Genomic DNA, 18,449 nt, shown 5'->3' on the forward strand with positions numbered 1-18,449 from the left:
GCGTCGCAACATTCTCAACCTCGAGAAAGGTGTGAACGTTCGGTTCAGGGAATATGGCCATCAGTCAGCCTGACAAGGCTTCTGTCGGGCTGACGCAATTCAACGACGGCAGAAGCTAGGGAGGAGGTTTGGTTTTGAGTGCCAAAGGTTCTCTGAACAAGGCTATCTCCCCGCCACGGCAAATCACCAACAGAACCTGATCTTCGAGTTTCGATCTAGACAGAAACGCTCAATCGACGGGCGCTGGCGGGAAGGGGAGAAGGAGCTGGGGGTTGATCATCCCGACACCTTGGCTATCTTCACAGCATCAACGCCGCTCCGACAGATCTATGTGCATGCGGACAAGCGAGGGAGACAGTCGAGCATTTTCTCTTCCGATGCACCAAATGGACGGCACTCCGAACGGAGATGCTCCAATGTACAGAAACACACAGAAGCAACATATTTTTCTACCTAGGCGGGAAGACACCGACAGATGACAAGTCCTGGACTCCAGGCCAGATAGCAGTCCGGGCAATGATATGGTTTGCAATAGCAACAGGACGACTTGATAACTGTTGAACCTGAGGCCGATTGCGTTCCAGGAACGTCTCAGGATTAGCCTAAAACCTAACTAGTACTAGGAGGCTAATCTACGTAGTAGACTAGTAGTAGGATTTTGGAGAGGCCTCAACTTGTTCTGACTAGATCAAGGCCTACGAAGTGCCGACCTGCAACTTCAAACCAAATTCACATCGATCATGGCGAGTCCAACACCGCATCCCATAGAGACCGTGTGCATTCCAATGTACATTGATGCCTTTTCATTGTGTCCAGGAAATTGCGATGACAAGAACATCAAGATATCTCCTTATACGCAGCCCAATTATACTGCCTTGAGGCTCGACTCTTCTTTGATTCAGCATGATTTTCACGATGTCTCGCCATGGTCCAAGAACTCGCGAATGAAATTTACAATCACAGCATAGCGGGAGACTTCACCACGCGTCGGCCAGGGGGATATGACAGCAGTCTCGCCGCCGGTGCGGACCGGTTTATATGGGAGAATCCGGAGATGCTGGTTGTTGTCGCGGCTGGCAACTCTGGCCTTAAGGAAAGCCCTTACGGTCAAATACAGGATGTAGCAGTTGCTAAGAACGTCTTGACGGTAGGTGCCTGCGAAACAAAAAATCCTTTGAAATGGCGCCCAGAGGGCGGAGGGCAGCTCAGGTACCACAGGTTTTGTCGAGATGGCAACCCGAGCAAAATGGCCTCCTTCAGTAGCCGTGATCCAGCATACACGAACAACTCCATTGTGCACCAACCTCCGTTTCGCTGGAAGACCGACGTTGTTGCACCCGGTGTCGCCATCTTGTCCACCAAAGCCCGTGGCAGAGCCGCTCTGGGTTCGAAATTCGGTTCCTCGTGGGACGACGATTATTTCTTCGACAGTGGAACCAGCATGGCCGCGCCCATGGTGGCTGGAGCTGCAGCACTTCTGCGTGAGGCAATTCAGGAAAGACGCGGAATTACACAACCAAGTGCTGCGCTGCTCAAAGCGATCCTTATCAATACAACCGATGACCTCAAAACCAGCGACGACCCTGCTGCCTCGCCCCCCCGAGCAATGCCAGCGGATGGAGGCGGGGCTCCAGCTCCAGCTCCAGCTCCAGGATCATCATCAGGAGGAGCCGCCCGACCCGCTCCGCCGAGTGTAAATCCGGCTCCTGACGCCGTTCAAGGCTTTGGCCGCGTTAACATCCCTAGAGCCATCCTACTTGCCATGGACACCAAAGTGGGTACCTGTTATGACCGCCAATCCATCACGGCCGACATTCCGGGCGGTCTCCCTCTCGCATCGTCGGAGTTGGAACCGGCAGGCTCTAGCCATCGGTACACACTCCCAATACCCCCGGGTGTCACGTCAACATTGGCGGTGACAATGTGCTATGCAGACAGCCCAGGCACGGCCTTGCAGAATGTCATCTCCCTCAAAGCAACCTCTGGCGCCATGACTCATTATGGAAACGACACCGCCTACCAAGTTCCCGACATTAGGCCACCCCTCAATACGCCCGACCAACGCAACAACGTCCAAAAAATTGTATGGGATCGTGTTCCAGGTACCGTTGAAGTGGTGGTGTGGTGCTCTCATTTCGATCCTTCCGGAGCCAGGCCCTTGACCTTCGCAATCGCTTGGATCATAACGACGAGGACTTAGTAGTGGATTCATTCCCCGTGGGAAGGGATTAGGGCTTGAAGACAAACTATTAAGAAAGACGTCGATCGGTGTTCTATAGACCAATACGATGGAGCAAATACTTTACTACACTCAACGGATGACGCATCGGGTGGGAAAATTAGGGGGTCTATTGTTGTGAGTGCTATCATGCCTGCAATCCAGTTGCACCTGTCAAATAGAAGATTTCGAGTGTCATGACTTGCCGAATTTTTCACATCAACATAGGGTATTGGTTGAATCTCTGCGAGAATCAGTAGTATTCTGATGCCTTATGCAATTGAGCGAGGTATCCAACAGCTGGCTCCTATGCGAATATTTGACCTGACAGTCAAAAGTCAACAGCTTGATAATTGACCCGAGCTACAGTTTGCAGTCGCACCCAGGACTTCGAGGCCAGAATTTATAGTGAGATGAGCAAAATGCCCAAAGCGGAAAGAAACAATGACGAAGTATGCTTCACAACGGCCGAGCCCAGGACGCTGTAGCATATATCTAAGAGGCCGCTAGGCCAGTGGGCCGAGCTGCAGTATACCTCCTGTCTCCACCAGCTCCTCTGTTTGGCATTATTACTACTCCACAGCTATACCTCCTATAGGTAGATAGTTATTGCCATACCATAATATCACTGCCGCCACATTGCCGCCGCCTGCGTTCCAAAAGTTCAGGGTTATATGTACAACTACATGAAAAGTAAATATCACATGTGGCTATATTCCATCTGCTGTCGACCGACATGGCCGACAAGTCTGCCTTTCAGTCTTGTTGTCTTTTCGTCAATGGTAGCCACATATCATTTCCTATATCAGCTAAGTATGACTGAGGAGAAATGGGGCCAGGCGATCCGGATGATCGGATGATTGCATTGGGTAGCGCTTGATGACTTGAAGGCAGACAGGGAGAAATCTCTAGAGGCGACAACATGATGGCACCGAGCATGCCTATGCTTTGACTGTTTGGAACAAATTCCTTGCTGAGATCCATGGTTCTAGCCTGGTGCCGGTCACTGGAGCCAGATTGGCCCTCCCCATTGCTCAGAGCGATGGTCAGGAGTGCTCAATGAGGCTCGATGAGGCTCGATGAGGCTCGGCTAATAGCTTACCCAGTCAAAAGCTCAGGTTGAAGTGGCCTTCGCTCACTCTCGAAGACCCAACCGGCCATAGCAATAAAGGATTTTCATTCTCGAGTAATCTAGCTCCGTGGCTCCGTAGGTACTCCCTCATCCCGTCCTCGATGAGACTGCGCTTCATACCAAGCATCGCGTCGCACCGTAGAGGAGAAAGCACTAGACCTAAACAGGACGACAGTGTAAAAGCGGCATCTGCCTCAGGAATTGCATCTTGCACTGCTTTCGCTACCGAGCGCCGGCGGGACAAAGTGACTTCTATTCTTTGCAGCAGCCTCGTATCCTCCGACGTCAGCGATGAACAGCCGATGCACAGATCCTTGATCCAACATGGACTAAAGCGAAGCTTTTGCACTGTTGCCGCCCTTCGTGGTCGCGCTTTGCACCACACAATCACCCGGCCCTCCAGTCCTACGCGTCAAGTCAATCGAGGCACAGACGACTCAACCCAAGGGAGATGGCCTGATAATCCCGAAGAGCTCTCCTCGCCGAATTTGACATTGCTTGCGGATGCGAAATTCCAAGGATTTCCCCACATCGATGAAGCCGAGGAGTGGCAGGCGGAGCAGGATAATCATGGTGTCGTCCGCGGTCGAGGCTCGTCAGCGTGTCCGGCGTCCAAAGCCGATTTTCGCCATGGAATAGAAGAGACTGGGGAGAATTCAAATGCATATCGTAAGGGAGGGAAGCCTTTGGGTCAAGGGAATAGGTCCACGAGCTTGTTGGAAGATCCAAGCGATGAGGGACGAGACGATCGAAATGTTCTCATGGAACCCGAATCCCACGCTGTTCAAACACCCTCGAAATCCCTCGGTGATGATACCGCAGGAACGCAAGATGGCCACGAGAAACCAACAGTCACCGAAAGACCATACATGAGGAGACTCCGCAAACCAAAGCGGTTTCGAGAACTCTTGTCAGAGGCGAGAAGATCTGGCGCCGACAGCACCGCAAGCATAGACTTGAACAGCGGCAAGCCCAAGAAGACATTAATCAGAAGCGCTTTGACAACAACGGTCCTCGAAGCAGAACTGCGGTGGATTGCGAGGAACACACCGCACCCGCGAGCGGTGCGCAACGTCTTGAAAATCCTGATTGAGGAACGGAAAATAAGGCCGACGCAGGACCACTACGAAGCGCTCATCCTGGGGCAGTGTTTCCCGGAGTACGGCTCCATCGACAATGTCAAGTTGATCCTGCAAGAAATGGAAAGAGAAAGCGTCCCCCTGGAAGTGCCCATTCTTCTCGCGGTGTTGACAGTCCTCGCCGTACATCCCGATACACATCTCCGCGCCTCCGTCGTTTCACGCCTTGCAACACAACAACTTCCCATTCCTGACACCCACGCCCATCTAAACATCCTCGCCTTAATACGTGAGGGAGAATTAGAACTCGCAACTGTCGAACTCGAAAAGCTTACTCAGAAACAATCCTTCATTGGGGGAAAGGACAGCCCGTCAGTCCCGCAATGGCTGTGGACCATCTACATCCATGCAATCTGCGATGTGCGGCATGACTTCGACGCTCTCCTGCAGCTTCTATACAAGCTCTCTGACTCGGGATTTCTCTTCCCCCGGCCGACGCTACTACACTTGCTGCTCAAGGCGAGTGAACATGGCGAACCGCACGTTACAAAATTTATCTGGTATGGATATGTGACGGGAATGCATATCATCCCTAATGAAGACATATGCATGTCCGTCTTGCGACTCGCCGCTAAGGAGAAAGATGTGAAGCTGGCCGAGTCGGTTGCCGTCGTGCTAGAGAGTGTAGCGGGCAACGCGGCTACAGATCCGCCGAGCTTGGTTGATCAAAGACCAGCGTCGCGGCATGAGGTTGGCAAGTTGGCCTTCGATTCCCCCGAGCTTCTGGGGCATGAGCCGGAGTCTGGTCAGCGGCGGGGGGATTCGACTTCTATCAATAACGACAGCAACGATGACAGCAGTTTCCAAAGCCCTCTGAGCATTGTCAACCCAACACCAAACTTCTCCGAGCCTACACAACATCCATCCCCACAATCCCATGCTGACCTGACAATCGCCTTCTCGACACCACCTGCCCTGCCCAACCCCTCCGACCCACCTCCACGACCACATACCCTCCCTGCCGAAGCACTGTCACTACTTGCTGAGCTGGGAATTACCGGCTTCGAGCCTAACGCAGACTTCGACGGCGGCAGCAAACGTCTCAGCTTCCAGAGTGGCGAATTTGTGGAACAGGGTGGGAGAGCTTCCCGGAGGAGAAGAAGACCCTTCAGAGGTATCTTGTACCCTTTGTTCAGGGAGGAAGCAGGCCTTTCAGGGGCCAGGTTTGACCCTCGGCTTGCATTGCTGGAGGGGTGGGATTGGAGAAAGAAGTGATGTTTGAAGGTTAGGGTGATGGGAGTACTGCAGGGATGAGGTATGTGTGACTAATTCAATCAAAAGGGCCATTTGCAACAGGTCTTGAATATAACCATCCTTTCAGAGACGGTCGTAACTAGATATACTTTTACCTTGTCCGTCCTTGTTCTACAGAGTTGTGTTATATCTCCTCGTCGCCTCGCTCCACGCTTTCCATGGTTCTTCACATCTTCACATCTCACTCCTCAGCGCTGGCTCGCCCGGGCTCCTCGGGCAACATGACGTCCACCACCCACGGCGCGTTCAGCGGCCTGTACCGGAGGTTCATGATGCTCGCGTTCACGAACAGCGTCTCCCTGCCGAACTCGAGGCCGCGCGCGTCGACGGAGGCGCACCTCCGCCGCACTTGGTCCTCGTAGGCCTCGGGCCGGAGGAGCGTTTCGCCGGCGCGCACGGCGGCCTGGGAGGGCATGTCCTGCTGGACTCGGCGGTGCTGATCTGTGCGCGGGTCGGTGTACATGTAGTAGCTGTTTGGGTTGTCGTGGGGATGGTACGGCGGGTTGGGCTCTTTGGGCAGCGTCGTTTCTGGCTCCGGGGTTTGTTGTCGCTGGCTCGGATCGACGGTCGAAGGGTGGGATATGCTGCTGCTACTCCCCCGGATAGACATCGTCACTGGACCGCTTTGTTCTCCGTCCCTGTCTCCTCTGCCCGTGCCATCATTGCCGTCGTCGAAAGTGGGCAGCCCATCTTCCGCTGCCGTGTAGACCCCCTCCGGTGCCCCACCGCGCTCGACATCCCACCTCTTCATCACCGCGCCCCAAGCCTCGTGGATATGCCCGAAGCAATGAATCCGGGGCCGACACCGCTCGACCGCCGTGCGAAGATGGCCACAGCCGACATTCTCCCCGTCCCTCCCCTCGCCTCGCCAGACCTTGTCCAAGATCCCCTTCGGGGGACCGTGCGTGATCATGACATCAATCTCTCCGTGGTCGGGCACCGGGCACTCTGGCCCGCCACCTCCTCCTAGTTCTCCATGACGCGGGGAGTTGAACCTGTCAACAGACCGCGCGTACCCGAACGCCCAGTTACAGAACTCGGGCTGGTAGGCGCTTGCGTAGACGGCGAGCCGCGCGCCGTTGCGCAGCGTGAACCGCGCGACGCCCTCCTCGAGGTACCGGATCCCCGCCGCCCGGGCTTCGGGGGAGGTGTAGAGCGCGCGGATCCGGTCCAGGGTTGTGTCCACGTACGGTCCGTAGGCGGCGTGCAGGCCCGGGAAGCGGTGGTAGTACGCCCTGTCCAGGGTGAGGTCGTGGTTTCCCGGGATCACGATCTTCAAGGCCGCGGAGGAGGAGGTCAGGAGCGCCACGGCCGCTTCGTGCTGCGAGAGCTCGCCATTCATGGTCAGGTCGCCGCAGTGGATGAGCACGTCGGCGGCGGGCAGGGGATGGTGGAACGGCACGGTAGAGCCCTCGGCCGGTAAAGGCAGATGGGCATGCGTGTCCGAGATGATGAGGATGCGTGTTGAGATCATCCTTCCCGTTGGTCCCTCTACCGCCATGTGGTGTTTCTCAGCTTTTTACCGGGCACACAGACAGCTCGAACAGACTCTCCAGAGCCTTGTAGTCTCAGCAGGAATGGCAAAAGGGAATGGAACTCCGAGACTCTCCAAGAGTGTGTATATGTGAGCACACTTCTCATATATTACCTGCTATATTTGAGCTCGACAGATCGGTGCCTAGATGAAGGAGATCGGACATGGAAAACCCGAAAGAAGTAGAACTCGAAACAAGAAGTCACTATGTCGTGCTACATAGAACGTGGAAAATACAAACAGCAAAATGCATGCGCACGACTTCTTTGTATTTAGTTTTGGAATAGAGCTGGAGATGTGCTAAGAAGGGAACATTCAGGAAGAGCTCAATAGCTGAAATTTGATATCCATCACACCCACGAGACAACATGGAAATAGTCGAAACATTCCCGTAAAGCCCCACGGAACGGCTATGTTTTGAGAATCCTACCCACATCCTCTTCTAAAGTAGCACAGACGCAAAAGAACTTTCAGCCCAGCTGCGAGAGAGAGACCATTCGATCCAGCCTGGAACCCCATCGCTAATGATACACGCTCGAAGAAGAATACTGGCAATCCCCTCCTAACCCGCATGCTCGACGATTTCGCTGACAAGAGTTCCGTTCTTGATCACACTGCGTATTTGCTCAGGGAACGGCAATTCCTTGCTGTCGTCCTCCGATTCATCCTTGGGAGGCAACACAGCATTAATGGCGCTGCATTTGCTGGTAAAAATCTCCGTGCCCAGGCTTTGGTTGGACAGATAGATCTGAGCACCATCTACCTGGTCGAGTAAAATGGTCGGTACCACTCCGTCAACCTGGATCTGGACCTTGGGTGCTTTGATCACGTCCAGGCTGGAGACAAGCGAGTCCACCAGGATGGAGAGACTTGTGCAGTTATCGATAGAAATCGCGTTGGCCTTGCCGTTGACTTTCAAGACGCACTTGTTGCATTTCGAAATCAGAATGCTGTGATTGAGCTCTGCCGAAATCTCAATCACCTCATTCTGGGTGTTTTCGAAGTTCTCGACAATCCACTTGTTCCCATCCAATTCCTTCCGGCCAGGCTTCTTAGACCTCATGCTGTCGGGTTTCTTGTTGGGGACTGGAGACTTGCCACGTCCAGTGACTGACGTCTGGGAATCGGATCGATGTGGTACCGTAGAACTGCCTCGCAATGACGGATTTTTATGGGTCATTTCTGATTTGTCGACCTTCCTCAATCCTGCAGTGACGGAAGAACCTTGATTGATCTGGTCGAAGACCGCCGACATGTCCCCACCCTGCGAAGCGGCTCCTGGTGGTGGTAGCGGAGGAGCCGGAGGACCATCATCGTCGAACTTTGGCAGAGGGGGTGGCGGCGGAGGAGGTGGAGGACCTCCAGCGGCCATTGGTGCTTTCGGAGTTGCTGTGCCAGACTGTATTTGTTTCAGGGCCTCGAGAGCGTCAATGCCGTCCTTGGTATTCCATGTGAGACCCGTGGGAAAGTGCTCCTTCACGTATGCGGCAAGGGACCGGAAGACTTTATAGTAAGCCTGGATATATTCGACATGTGACTTATCCCTGTCCACCTTTGTCAGTGACTCGCGCATAGAGTAGAACGATACGACACCACCTACTTGTCCTTGTACTCTTTCAGAATCTTATTCCCGTCTATGAGATCTCAGTCAGCGTCGTTGTTCACAATATGAAACCAGTCTCAGTCCGAGAACCTGGCCCCTGGAAACGCTCTAGCTATGAGAAATGGCTTCGCGGCAGGGGAGACACTTACAATATTGAGCTCCTCCAAGCGTGTCCGTCACAAAATCCCCTGGTCTCTTCTCCACAATCCAGCCCAAGGCGACAATGCCTTCTGAAACGGCACTCAGATGGGTGAACAGCGGAGACGGTCGGTTAGCTTCTCGGATCTCGTCGACGGTCGAGGTGTGCCGGTGAAGTTCTGTCATCAACTCTGGAGGCTGCGGATCGGGCTTCTTTGCTTTCGCGGCGACGTGGAGGTATGTTTGTTCAGCTTCAAATGCCGCCTTGACAGCCTTTGCTTGCTCCTCCACAAGGCCACCGATCTTTTCGCTAGCCTTGACAAAAGCCACAACATCCTCCTCGATTATCTGATTGAAGGCCTCTACCGACTTGGGTAAGGGTTCTGGAGGGGCCGCTGCTTGCTCAGGGGTGCCAGCAGAAGCGGACGGCGGCGAGAGAGCAGGAACAACTCCATTTGCTGCGGTGGCTCCTGGACCATCTATGGCGGTTGCGATATCCTCAAGTCGTGAAGTCGCAGCTTCCAGTCTGGCCAGGCAGCGTAGTTAGCACAGGTATATCTCAATCGAGGCTCTGGAGCACTGCCAGCTGGAGGCGAACGAAATCAAGCTAGAACATGAGAAAGATCACACACCTCTTGATGAGAGTTGTCAGGTTGTGCATGTTCCCCGGCGCCGCCATGGTGAATGAGTGCACCAAGTGATTTATCCAAAGAATAGGTGCTTGCGGATCTTACACAGGACAATTGTCACGGAGTTGCACTGGAAGACGCTGCGGCTAAACAATGGCAGTGAACCGCAGTTTGCTGTGGACGCCTTGCGCCACCGTACAAGCCTCCGGTGAAGGATAAAGCCGCTTGACGCCAAATCACATTTGCCATTCGATAATGAATCCATCTGCCTATCTAGGGCTAGACCGCTCACACAAAGAGCCTTGGGGCTTTATTTGTCCTCTGAATGCTCTCTCAGCCTCGTGGGATCTCTCCACTCGGACGACGGACATAAGCGAGACTACTCTTGCTGGGAGATCTCCTGCGACATGCCACTTAATGGGCTGAAGTTGTTTCTTGAGCTAATGTCATGAGGATCTAGGAGCGCCAAAGAAGAGCTAACACTCATTCTCCATTTATGCTGAGATAAAACTTCTACTGCACGCTGAAGACCTGTGAGCGAAGCACGGCCAGCATCGGGAAAGAATGCCTGCCGATACGCGACAGATGATCAAGTGGGAAACCGCCCAAGATGGCTTGGACAAGCTGACCAAATCCACTTGTCCAATTCCTGTCCCAGGCGAGGACGAAGTGCTCGTTGAAGTTCGTGCAGTGTCTCTAAATTATCGAGATACTGAAGGTACGCTGTTTGCCTACCAATGGACAGCCCTTTGCTAACCTCATCATCTACCAATATCTAGTTGCTATGGGCCTTTACACCCATCACAAAGCAATTGGAGCGAGCCCAAAGGTCGTCCCCTGCTCAGATATGTGTGGCATTGTAGTCGGACTTGGGAATTCCGAACGTGGCAGTTGGAGCATCGGGGATCGTGTTCTTTCCATTTCCAACCAGACACATCTTACCGGCCAGATAAAAGAGAAGGACATGGCGTTCGGTCTCGGCCTCCCCCTTGATGGCGTACTCCAGCAATATAGAGTCTTTCCAATGACGGGATTGGTCAAAGCGCCCGATTATCTCAATGATGAGGAAGCATCCACCCTGCCTGTCGCCGCACTTACAGCATGGATGGCTATCAACGGAATGAGGCCCATCAACAATCCAGGTGGCCATGGAGAGACTGTCCTGTTACAAGGAACCGGCGGAGTTTCCATAAGCGGTCTACAAATTGCGCATGCAGCTGGTGCGAAGAGTGAGTGGCTTTTGCAACCATCTTTTGCAATCTCTGACCATTCTACAAGCCATCATAACTTCCTCTTCGGATGCCAAACTTGCTCGCGCAGAGGGATTGGGAGCGACCTTCACTGTCAACTACCGCAAGAACCCTGACTGGCAGAATGTCGTCATGAAAGTGACCGAGAATGAAGGTGTCGACATTATATTTGAGAATGGAGGTGCACAGACTCTGAGAAAATCATTCGACTGTATTTCATTCGGGGGTCTTATCAATTGCATCGGCTATCTAAGCGGGAAGCAGGACGAGCCTGCCGATCGCACCAATACCAATGTCCTAGCACTGCGGCGCAATGTCACGTTAAAGGGAATCCTCAACGGGCCCAGGGACAGATTTGAAGAGATGATGCGCTTCTACGAAGGAAAGAAGATCAGACCCGTGGTCGACAAAGTCTTCCCCTTCGACGAAGCCAAAGAAGCGCTTCAGTATCTATACGGAGGGGCACACTTTGGCAAGGTTGTCATACGGGTGAGTCCCTGAACATGTGGAAAATTGACACGCACGCGCAGTCCAGGACAATATATATAGTACAATGTATAAATTTGACGAGGCTAGGCTTCTCGTTGCCAAAATCAGCTGATATTGGTCTTGTTCAACTGCTGCTATGCATTGAGGCTTGACAGACCCAGGCTCGCGAATTCGATCCATATTAGCCATCTGCAGCACGTCTCCTGCTTCTAAGGACATTTATCTTGCAACAGGCCAGGCACTTCTGCCTGCCCAGGACCAGGTTGCCTTGGATAGTCGATAGGGCTGGCGTCACCAGCCTTTAAGCGGCCCTTAAACGGTTCCGGACCCGCGGCCGCTTTCAAAGTGGAAAATGTCCAGGGGCTTAGCTAACGAAAAACATCATGGCGGCACCAGGCGGGGCTTGTGGTGCAAACGAAACATGGCACAAGACAATATTTTATATCCCACTTACCGTTTCTCTCTATTCTTGATCAACAATACCGAGTGCTGAACATCGATTCCGGGTCGAGCAACATGTCGGAACCGTCAAGGACTGACCGCGCCGGCGCAAACGCTGGCCAATCATGCCGCGAATGTCGCCGTCGCAAAGGACGCTGCGACGGCAGGATGCCAGTGTGTTCAGTCTGCCAGCGCTACAATCGGCATTGTCTGTATGACAAGCACAGCAGATCATCTTTAACGAGGAAGTCAGTGATATTCGTCTTCGCGCCGCGCCCTCCGTAAGGTACTCAGGGCTAATGCATCCACAGGCACCTGACAGAGGTTGAAGAGCGGCTGGAGAAAGCGGAGGCGTTGTTGAAGACGTTTTTTACGGAAGCTGAACTGTCGCAAATGCTTGTTCACGGCATCACCAACAAACTTGATGTCCCATCCAGGGCTGGATCTCACCCGGCGACCGAAACTTCTTCTCGGGCAGCCGCATCAGCCTTTCCGCTTGGAACCTCAACCTCGTTGCCAGCGCAGAGTTCTGCGCAGCGCCACACAGAGCGCGCTCAGTCTTTCTCCACGATTAGTGCGGAGCCGGATCAGAAGGTCAACCTGAGCCATCTGGAGTCTCCTGGAGATTCAAAGACCGATGTGGCCGACGACACCCCTTTCCCACTGGAGAATCCCCCAGCTGCCGACGATGATTTTGAATGGGACGAGCGGGAGTCCTCTTGGAACATTGCGGATCCAGGTGCAGGGCATTCAGCGTTTGGAGGTGATGTCGATTCTGAGATTCCCAAAATCACGGATGGAATGGCCACATTGACTGCTGATGACTCGAATGCTGGCTTTCTGGGGTCCGTTTCAGGCTCTGCTCTTCTCCGGCTTATATGGATGGGCACAGGCACCGACAATAAGACGGATCCAAAAACTGCGAGACGCGAAAGTTTAGAGCAACTCTTCAGCCATCGCTCGAATGAATACCCGGCAACGACTACCCCATGGCTTCGGGCACAGCCTCTGTTCACTCGAGCCGTAGTCGACACCCTCATCGATGCCTACTTTGCTCTCTACCACCCGACCTTCCCCATCCTCCACGAAGCTACCTTCCGAGAACAGTATGCGAAGCTCAACAGCCGCACTACCGGGAGCACATGGCACACCCTAGCCAATCTCGTGGCGGCTCTTGGTTCCTTCGTGTCGAGTACCTGCTCCGACGATACCCACGTCACTCTTTTCAACGGTGTCAAGGCGAATTTGTCCATTAACTCTCTGGAGACTGGAAGTCTCAGTCTCGTCCAGGCGTTTGCGATGGCTGCAAACTACCTGCAAAAGAGAAACAGACCAAACAGTGGCTACAACTATGGGGGCATTGCGCTACGGCTCGCAATATCACTGGGCCTCCACAAGGAGTTTCGTGGATGGCAGACTGCGCCATTCAAAAAGGAAATTCGGAGGAGGGTTTGGTGGTCGCTCTGTGTGCTGGATGTTGGCGCAACCGTAACTTACGGCAGGCCGTTGAACTGGCCTCAAGTAGGAGTTGACATCCCATTCCCAGTGAATGTCCACGAAAAGGTAATTTGCTGCCAAAATTGCACCTTTCTTCAGTACTGACGCAAAGCACCCATAGGACCTTCAGATGGACTCTCCATCTTACCCACCCGAGGTCAATGAGGCCACAATCTACACATACGTCCGGACTCAGTCGTCCTATCATCTCCACACCATCAGAATCTACAACCGTCTCATCTCCAATCCTATCCCCTCTGCCCCAGAACTAATCTCTCTCGATGACGAGCTAATAGAAGGCTGGCTAAACAGCCTTCCACCCTACTTCCGCGACGACAACTTGCCACTTCCTAACCAATATCTCCTTGGTCATGCCATTAGTCGATGGCGCTTTCGGATCATGCGTATCATCATGTATCGGCCGTTCTTGATCCGATGGGCACAGGACGGCTTGGACAACGAAACAGTGATTCCTGTATCACCGTCACAGAATGCCTCTGCCGAAACTGTTGCGACGCAACGATGCTTCAAGGCTGCCGAGGAATGTATATCGGCCATTTTCGAGTTTTGGTCTTCTGGAACTCACACCAGGCTCGCGGCTTGGTACGTCCTGTAAGTACCGCTGTCTTCCCCTTTTGTAGTAGCGACATCCTCTTCGTAGACTGATTTTTGTTAACGTCGTTGGCTCTTGCAGATATTTCCTTCTACAGGCGGCTTTGATACCAATCCACTGTCTGCGGCGCAACCCAAATCACTTAGATGCCAGCTCGTGGAGGAATCAAATCTTGACGGCTCTGAGCATAATAAATGCAATGAATGATCTGAACCCAAGCGCCCCGAAGTGTCGAGATATCATTTACCGACTCTGTGGTGAGAGCCTTGACTACAAACCTCGGGCGCAATCACAACAATCCCGCCCACAGCCACACACGCAGACCCAGCAAGATACAGCCACCTCGTGGACCGCCTTTCCTAGCACCGATGCCAGCTTCAGCACCCCACCCTTCCCCTTCTCTAATCCGGACTCTACTGATACAAGCATGAATCCCTGGATGACGGAGATCGACACTGCCATCGATGGATACGATATCTACTGCGACCGTCTGAGCCACGCAGCTATGGCTGGGATGGGTCGTCTGGGCGGCGCTGGTGAAGCCGGCATGCAAGGAGGGTTTGCGAATAGTGATGGGACACAAATTGGGACCGGAGTGCAGGACTGGGACTGGGGATTGATGCTGTGATAGGACTTCCGACATACAGTCAAGTGATGGAATCCTTCTGGATCTACGACGGCTTGGTCACCGACACTGGAGTTCGACAACTTTATCTTGATACCGAAATTGCGAACCTCATCGGGCCCCCTCGTGTCCGTTGCCTCAATGATCCTTCTAGATCAGAAAGTACCCGCCCTCAGAATGCACCACCGTCCCGGTCTGAAACCCGTTCTTCATCAGACTCAAATAACACTCGACCACATCCTCAACAGTGCCAATCTTTCCTAGCAAATTTGTCTTCTTGTACATCTCTGCGATACTCTCCCTCGTCATCCCCTGCGGGACCGCGGAGTACAACAATTCGGTCTCGATCGCGCCGGGACTCACGAGATTGACGCGGACGGGCGCCATGTCCAAAGCCAGCCCGCGCGACAGGGCTTCTTTACCCCCACTGGCGCCGATGAATGGGCCGAATCCGGGGCGCGGCTTATATATGAGGGCACCGCTGGTCATGGTGAAGGAGCTCGTGGGTGCCTTGTTCAGATACCTGTTTGCGACCTTGGCGAGCATGATGACGCCGACCACCCGCACAGAGCTCGCCTGGGCCATCAGCTCAGGCGTGATGTTGTCGAGGCCCAACTTCCCCGCCAGCTCGAGGTCCCCAGCGGTTTCGACGACGTGATCGACCTTCCTGGCGCCGTTGTCCGTGGCGAAGTCAAAGAGGGTGACGAGTTGTTTCTCGACGTCCGTCTCGGCCGTGTTCAGGTTTGCGGGGTGACCGCGGATGTTCGCCGCGTGCTCCGGGTACGAGGCCTTGAGGCTCTCCACTGCGGCGGCGACCTTGTCTGCGGAGCGCGACGCGATGACGACCTTGGCCCCGAACTCCAGACAGGCTTCGGCGATCCCGTAGCCGATCCCCGATGAGCCGCCAACGACGACGACGGATTTGTCGTGCAACTTCGAGAGGTATTTGGCAGGCATTGGTGCTGGAGGATTCTAAGCAAGGAGATGCAAGGCTCTATGTGGCTTCCCTTCTGGTAACAGGTTCCGCAGGCAAGGGTTCTCTCGGCACGATGTGAACGAGAAGAAAAGGGGAAATTGATAATACCTATTGAATACTTCACCAGCTTTTTATAACGACCTCTCCCTCTCTCTACACCCCGGAGTTAGTATACGTCCAAATGATCGACAATCGTCCATCTTTCCTCGCAACCACCCCCCGAAGCCCTGAACATTCCAACAGCCTCTCTCGTACTCTACTGCAAAACCTAGGTACGGGACATATTTGGCCCGACTGATCGGAGACATTGTGATGCAAGGACTCCCACCGTGTGTGTGTACGAGTCGATCCGAGAAGCTCACTAGTTACGTTAATGTACGGGTTTCAGATGTGGTCGCCCCCGTACTCGGAAATCCATTCAATAGATACGGGCCGCCATTCGGACTAGGTCCAACGTCTGGTCGCTCCAAATCATGAAGCCTCCGGTACGAGACGAGGTTAGCGCCCAGATATACACATTGGGAGACCCGCCTGGGGGTTTTATGGACCCCCTCTTTGGACCTCCACTTCTTGAGAAAGCATGAAGAGATTATGCAAGCTAGGTACGAGTAGAGTATCTACAGTGATTAGGTTGGGTAAGGGAGGTTGGTGGTACGGAGTCCTCTCTGCACATAATAATTATGACCGAGGCATCACCCACTAGCGCATGGTCAGATGGAACCCAACCCAAGGCTGCTTGTGCAGGTCCAAGGACATAGCGGTGGCATGGAGGCGGCGTTAAGGGCTAGCTGCGTCACCGCTTTGCCCCAATTGCCCTGAGGTTCAGTGGGCTGGTTCTAGGCCTGGGCCTGGGCGCAGGTTGTCCGTGGGACGGACGAAAAACGGGGCAAGGCTGGGATGGGAAGATCCCGCACAAGACGGGAAGTATTACCCCACGGTTGGTGCTGGGAGTTCGAGGTGGTCTATCTCGTTGCTGGTTAAGGGAGATCGTTGGTTGGAATCTTCCCTGAGGGTCGTAAGGTCATGGTGGGTGTCCGCAGAGGAATCAATAGGACGTTCGCATGCATGGGATGTGCACAACATAGCAATATGGGCTGCTTTGCTTGGCGACAGGAAATATGTTTGCATTACTAATTCATGCTTTCTCGGCCTCCTGGGTTGGATCTATACCGTCACCCCGTGTTCACGGACTGGAAAAGACCCGCGAGATCCAACATGTTTGACCACATCACTCCCATCGCGGATGCTGGACCCTGGTCACCACCTCCGCGCCAGAATATCATGTACAGCCAGGATCGTCAACGTCGTAAGCCCAATGTCATCCAGATACCCTAGGAACAAGATCCAGAATTCACCTCCCACCACGTCCTACACGATCAGACTGCTAACACCCAGTTCGCCGGTCATCCACGAAGGCAGTTTGTCCAGATCCATATAGTCCGGTCCCAACGCCGCAAGGTTCTTCAGTCCCAGGAACACATCGCTCCCGGAAAATGTCAAAGTGATATCGCCGTCTCCTCTGCGTTCGTCTGCTGCGTCTGCCGACTCACTTCCATCCTCCTCCGTTGGTATGGCGTTGCAGAGCTTAACGTGGACACGATCAAGTGGCGCATAGTGTTCTCCAGACATATTTCCGAATCTCTTCTCAATGAGACGGAGTCTCTCGTCGTTTTCCTTGTCCACCTCGTTCGGGAGAACATCGACCGGACTCTTTTCAGACGTCTTGGCCCCATCCGCAAAGACGCTGTACGCCCCCCCGCCCGTTCCTGGCTTCTGATTTCCTCTCAGTTCGCACATAGTCCTGAGGGACCTGGCCACGAGCTTCGTCGTATCCAGCGCCCATCGGCGCTGTGGGCGAGAGACTGCCTTCGGAATAGCTTCGAGAACGATTCTTTTCATGGCTGCCATGTCCACTTTCGCCACCGTCCCCTCCTTCGTGCCCTTTTGGCCGTTTAACCGGCCGCTGGAACTCGACGAGGACCCGGATATCGAGATGTAGATGTAAGGGCAGCTGTCGGGAAGAGCAATGTACATGATTCGGCCGGCATCAGTGGCATGCTTGGCCCGGGCAGGGATTTTGGATCGCTTGGGTGCAAATGCCGAGTTTGGAGTAATGTAAAGTCGCAGAATCGTGAGTTGGTAAGGCGGCGGCATGCGATGAAGGTGATAGTGCGCTTTGACCAAGGGCGAGACCTCTGCTTTCAAGGCAGAGAGAAATGCTTCAGGAGCAACCTGAGGATAGGGCGCTTCCGGCTCGCGATGGTTTAATTTTCGCCTTTTCTTAGGGTGATGAGAATCACCGTCATCCACACCCTTCTGTCCCTCCACTTCCAGCGGTACTAGTCTGAGCGCACTCCATCTCAATGCGGTGTCGTTCTGCTCCAGCGCCGCAAAGTCGATCATGGCATGTTGATGCAGCGATAATCCCCTTCGCCAGTCGCCGTCGACAATGCGGTCAATAATGTCGCGCTTGGCAGCTTTCGCTACATCTTTTCTGAGACCGTCGTACAGTTTTCGCAGTTCATGAATACTCTCGGCCGGAGTATGGAGGTAATCCTCTTCATCCGCTTCGAAGCCGGTCCGATTGCTCTGCAGATAAGGAGTTGAAGTGCGGTTCTCCTCCAGCCATGTCAGAGCAAGCTCTAGAATAGTTTCCTTTGATAGTCGATTGAGTGATCTGGCGAGAATAGGTGCCATGGTGTGCTTGACGGGGTTTGTTTACACTGAGGATGAAGTGGGACGAGAGAAAAGGTCCAATGTAAACACACGAGTCACGTACAGGTCATGTGACCCACAAATCGAGTCATGTTCGCCCAAATCTCAACCCACTGGGCGGCCAAGCCTACTCGTATGTATCAGAGGGTCTCATCTGCGCAATGATGTGAACGGTGGTTATTCGGTAGCAACATCC

The 18,449-nt window shown here is 53.7% G+C and overlaps 8 protein-coding genes across 9 annotated transcripts; 4 read left to right on the plus strand and 4 right to left on the minus strand.

The window, feature by feature from the left end:
* Positions 1 to 925: 925 nt before the first annotated feature.
* PV07_12292 (uncharacterized protein) lies at positions 926 to 2,200 on the plus strand (the record flags this gene model as incomplete). Its single annotated transcript, XM_016399808.1, has 1 exon — positions 926 to 2,200. One exon carries the CDS (start codon positions 926 to 928, stop codon positions 2,198 to 2,200), a length of 1,275 nt encoding a protein of 424 aa, XP_016242620.1.
* Positions 2,201 to 3,576: 1,376 nt separating this feature from the next.
* Positions 3,577 to 5,890, plus strand: PV07_12293 (uncharacterized protein). The gene has a single exon (XM_016399809.1). It carries the CDS (start codon positions 3,653 to 3,655, stop codon positions 5,702 to 5,704), a length of 2,052 nt encoding a protein of 683 aa, XP_016242621.1. The 5' UTR covers positions 3,577 to 3,652; the 3' UTR covers positions 5,705 to 5,890.
* A 34-nt stretch (positions 5,891 to 5,924) lies between these two features.
* On the minus strand, positions 5,925 to 7,244 carry PV07_12294 (uncharacterized protein; the record flags this gene model as incomplete). Its single annotated transcript, XM_016399810.1, has 1 exon — positions 5,925 to 7,244. The coding sequence occupies one exon, from the start codon at positions 7,242 to 7,244 to the stop codon at positions 5,925 to 5,927; it is 1,320 nt and encodes a 439-aa protein (XP_016242622.1).
* Positions 7,245 to 7,365: 121 nt separating this feature from the next.
* PV07_12295 (uncharacterized protein) lies at positions 7,366 to 9,764 on the minus strand. The gene is made up of 4 exons (XM_016399811.1): positions 9,651 to 9,764; positions 9,030 to 9,544; positions 8,878 to 8,911; positions 7,366 to 8,821 (listed from the first exon to the last, which is right to left on the minus strand). The coding sequence occupies exons 1-4, from the start codon at positions 9,695 to 9,697 to the stop codon at positions 7,840 to 7,842; spliced, it is 1,578 nt and encodes a 525-aa protein (XP_016242623.1). The 5' UTR covers positions 9,698 to 9,764; the 3' UTR covers positions 7,366 to 7,839.
* A 169-nt stretch (positions 9,765 to 9,933) lies between these two features.
* On the plus strand, positions 9,934 to 11,468 carry PV07_12296 (uncharacterized protein). Its single transcript, XM_016399812.1, has 3 exons — positions 9,934 to 10,365; positions 10,427 to 10,876; positions 10,926 to 11,468. Exons 1-3 carry the CDS (start codon positions 10,212 to 10,214, stop codon positions 11,396 to 11,398), a joined length of 1,077 nt encoding a protein of 358 aa, XP_016242624.1. The 5' UTR covers positions 9,934 to 10,211; the 3' UTR covers positions 11,399 to 11,468.
* A 392-nt stretch (positions 11,469 to 11,860) lies between these two features.
* PV07_12297 lies at positions 11,861 to 15,553 on the plus strand. Of its 2 annotated transcripts, XM_016399813.1 has the most exons (4): positions 11,861 to 12,075; positions 12,139 to 13,390; positions 13,446 to 13,936; positions 14,019 to 15,553. In XM_016399813.1, exons 1-4 carry the CDS (start codon positions 11,903 to 11,905, stop codon positions 14,563 to 14,565), a joined length of 2,463 nt encoding a protein of 820 aa, XP_016242625.1. In that variant the 5' UTR covers positions 11,861 to 11,902; the 3' UTR covers positions 14,566 to 15,553. The 2 variants fall into 2 exon arrangements, with proteins under 2 accessions (XP_016242625.1, XP_016242626.1); XM_016399814.1 differs by lacking the exon at positions 11,861 to 12,075 and having other exon boundaries at positions 12,109 to 13,390.
* PV07_12298 (uncharacterized protein) lies at positions 14,713 to 15,519 on the minus strand (the record flags this gene model as incomplete). The annotated part of the gene is made up of 1 exon (XM_016399815.1): positions 14,713 to 15,519. One exon carries the CDS (start codon positions 15,517 to 15,519, stop codon positions 14,713 to 14,715), a length of 807 nt encoding a protein of 268 aa, XP_016242627.1.
* Positions 15,554 to 16,682: 1,129 nt separating the features above from the next.
* On the minus strand, positions 16,683 to 18,248 carry PV07_12299 (uncharacterized protein). The gene has a single exon (XM_016399816.1). The coding sequence runs from the start codon at positions 18,233 to 18,235 to the stop codon at positions 16,907 to 16,909; it is 1,329 nt and encodes a 442-aa protein (XP_016242628.1). The 5' UTR covers positions 18,236 to 18,248; the 3' UTR covers positions 16,683 to 16,906.
* Positions 18,249 to 18,449: the final 201 nt, after the last annotated feature.

The sequence above is a fragment of the Cladophialophora immunda genome (assembly GCF_000835495.1).
Source record: "Cladophialophora immunda strain CBS 83496 unplaced genomic scaffold supercont1.8, whole genome shotgun sequence".
NCBI lineage: Eukaryota > Fungi > Ascomycota > Eurotiomycetes > Chaetothyriales > Herpotrichiellaceae > Cladophialophora > Cladophialophora immunda.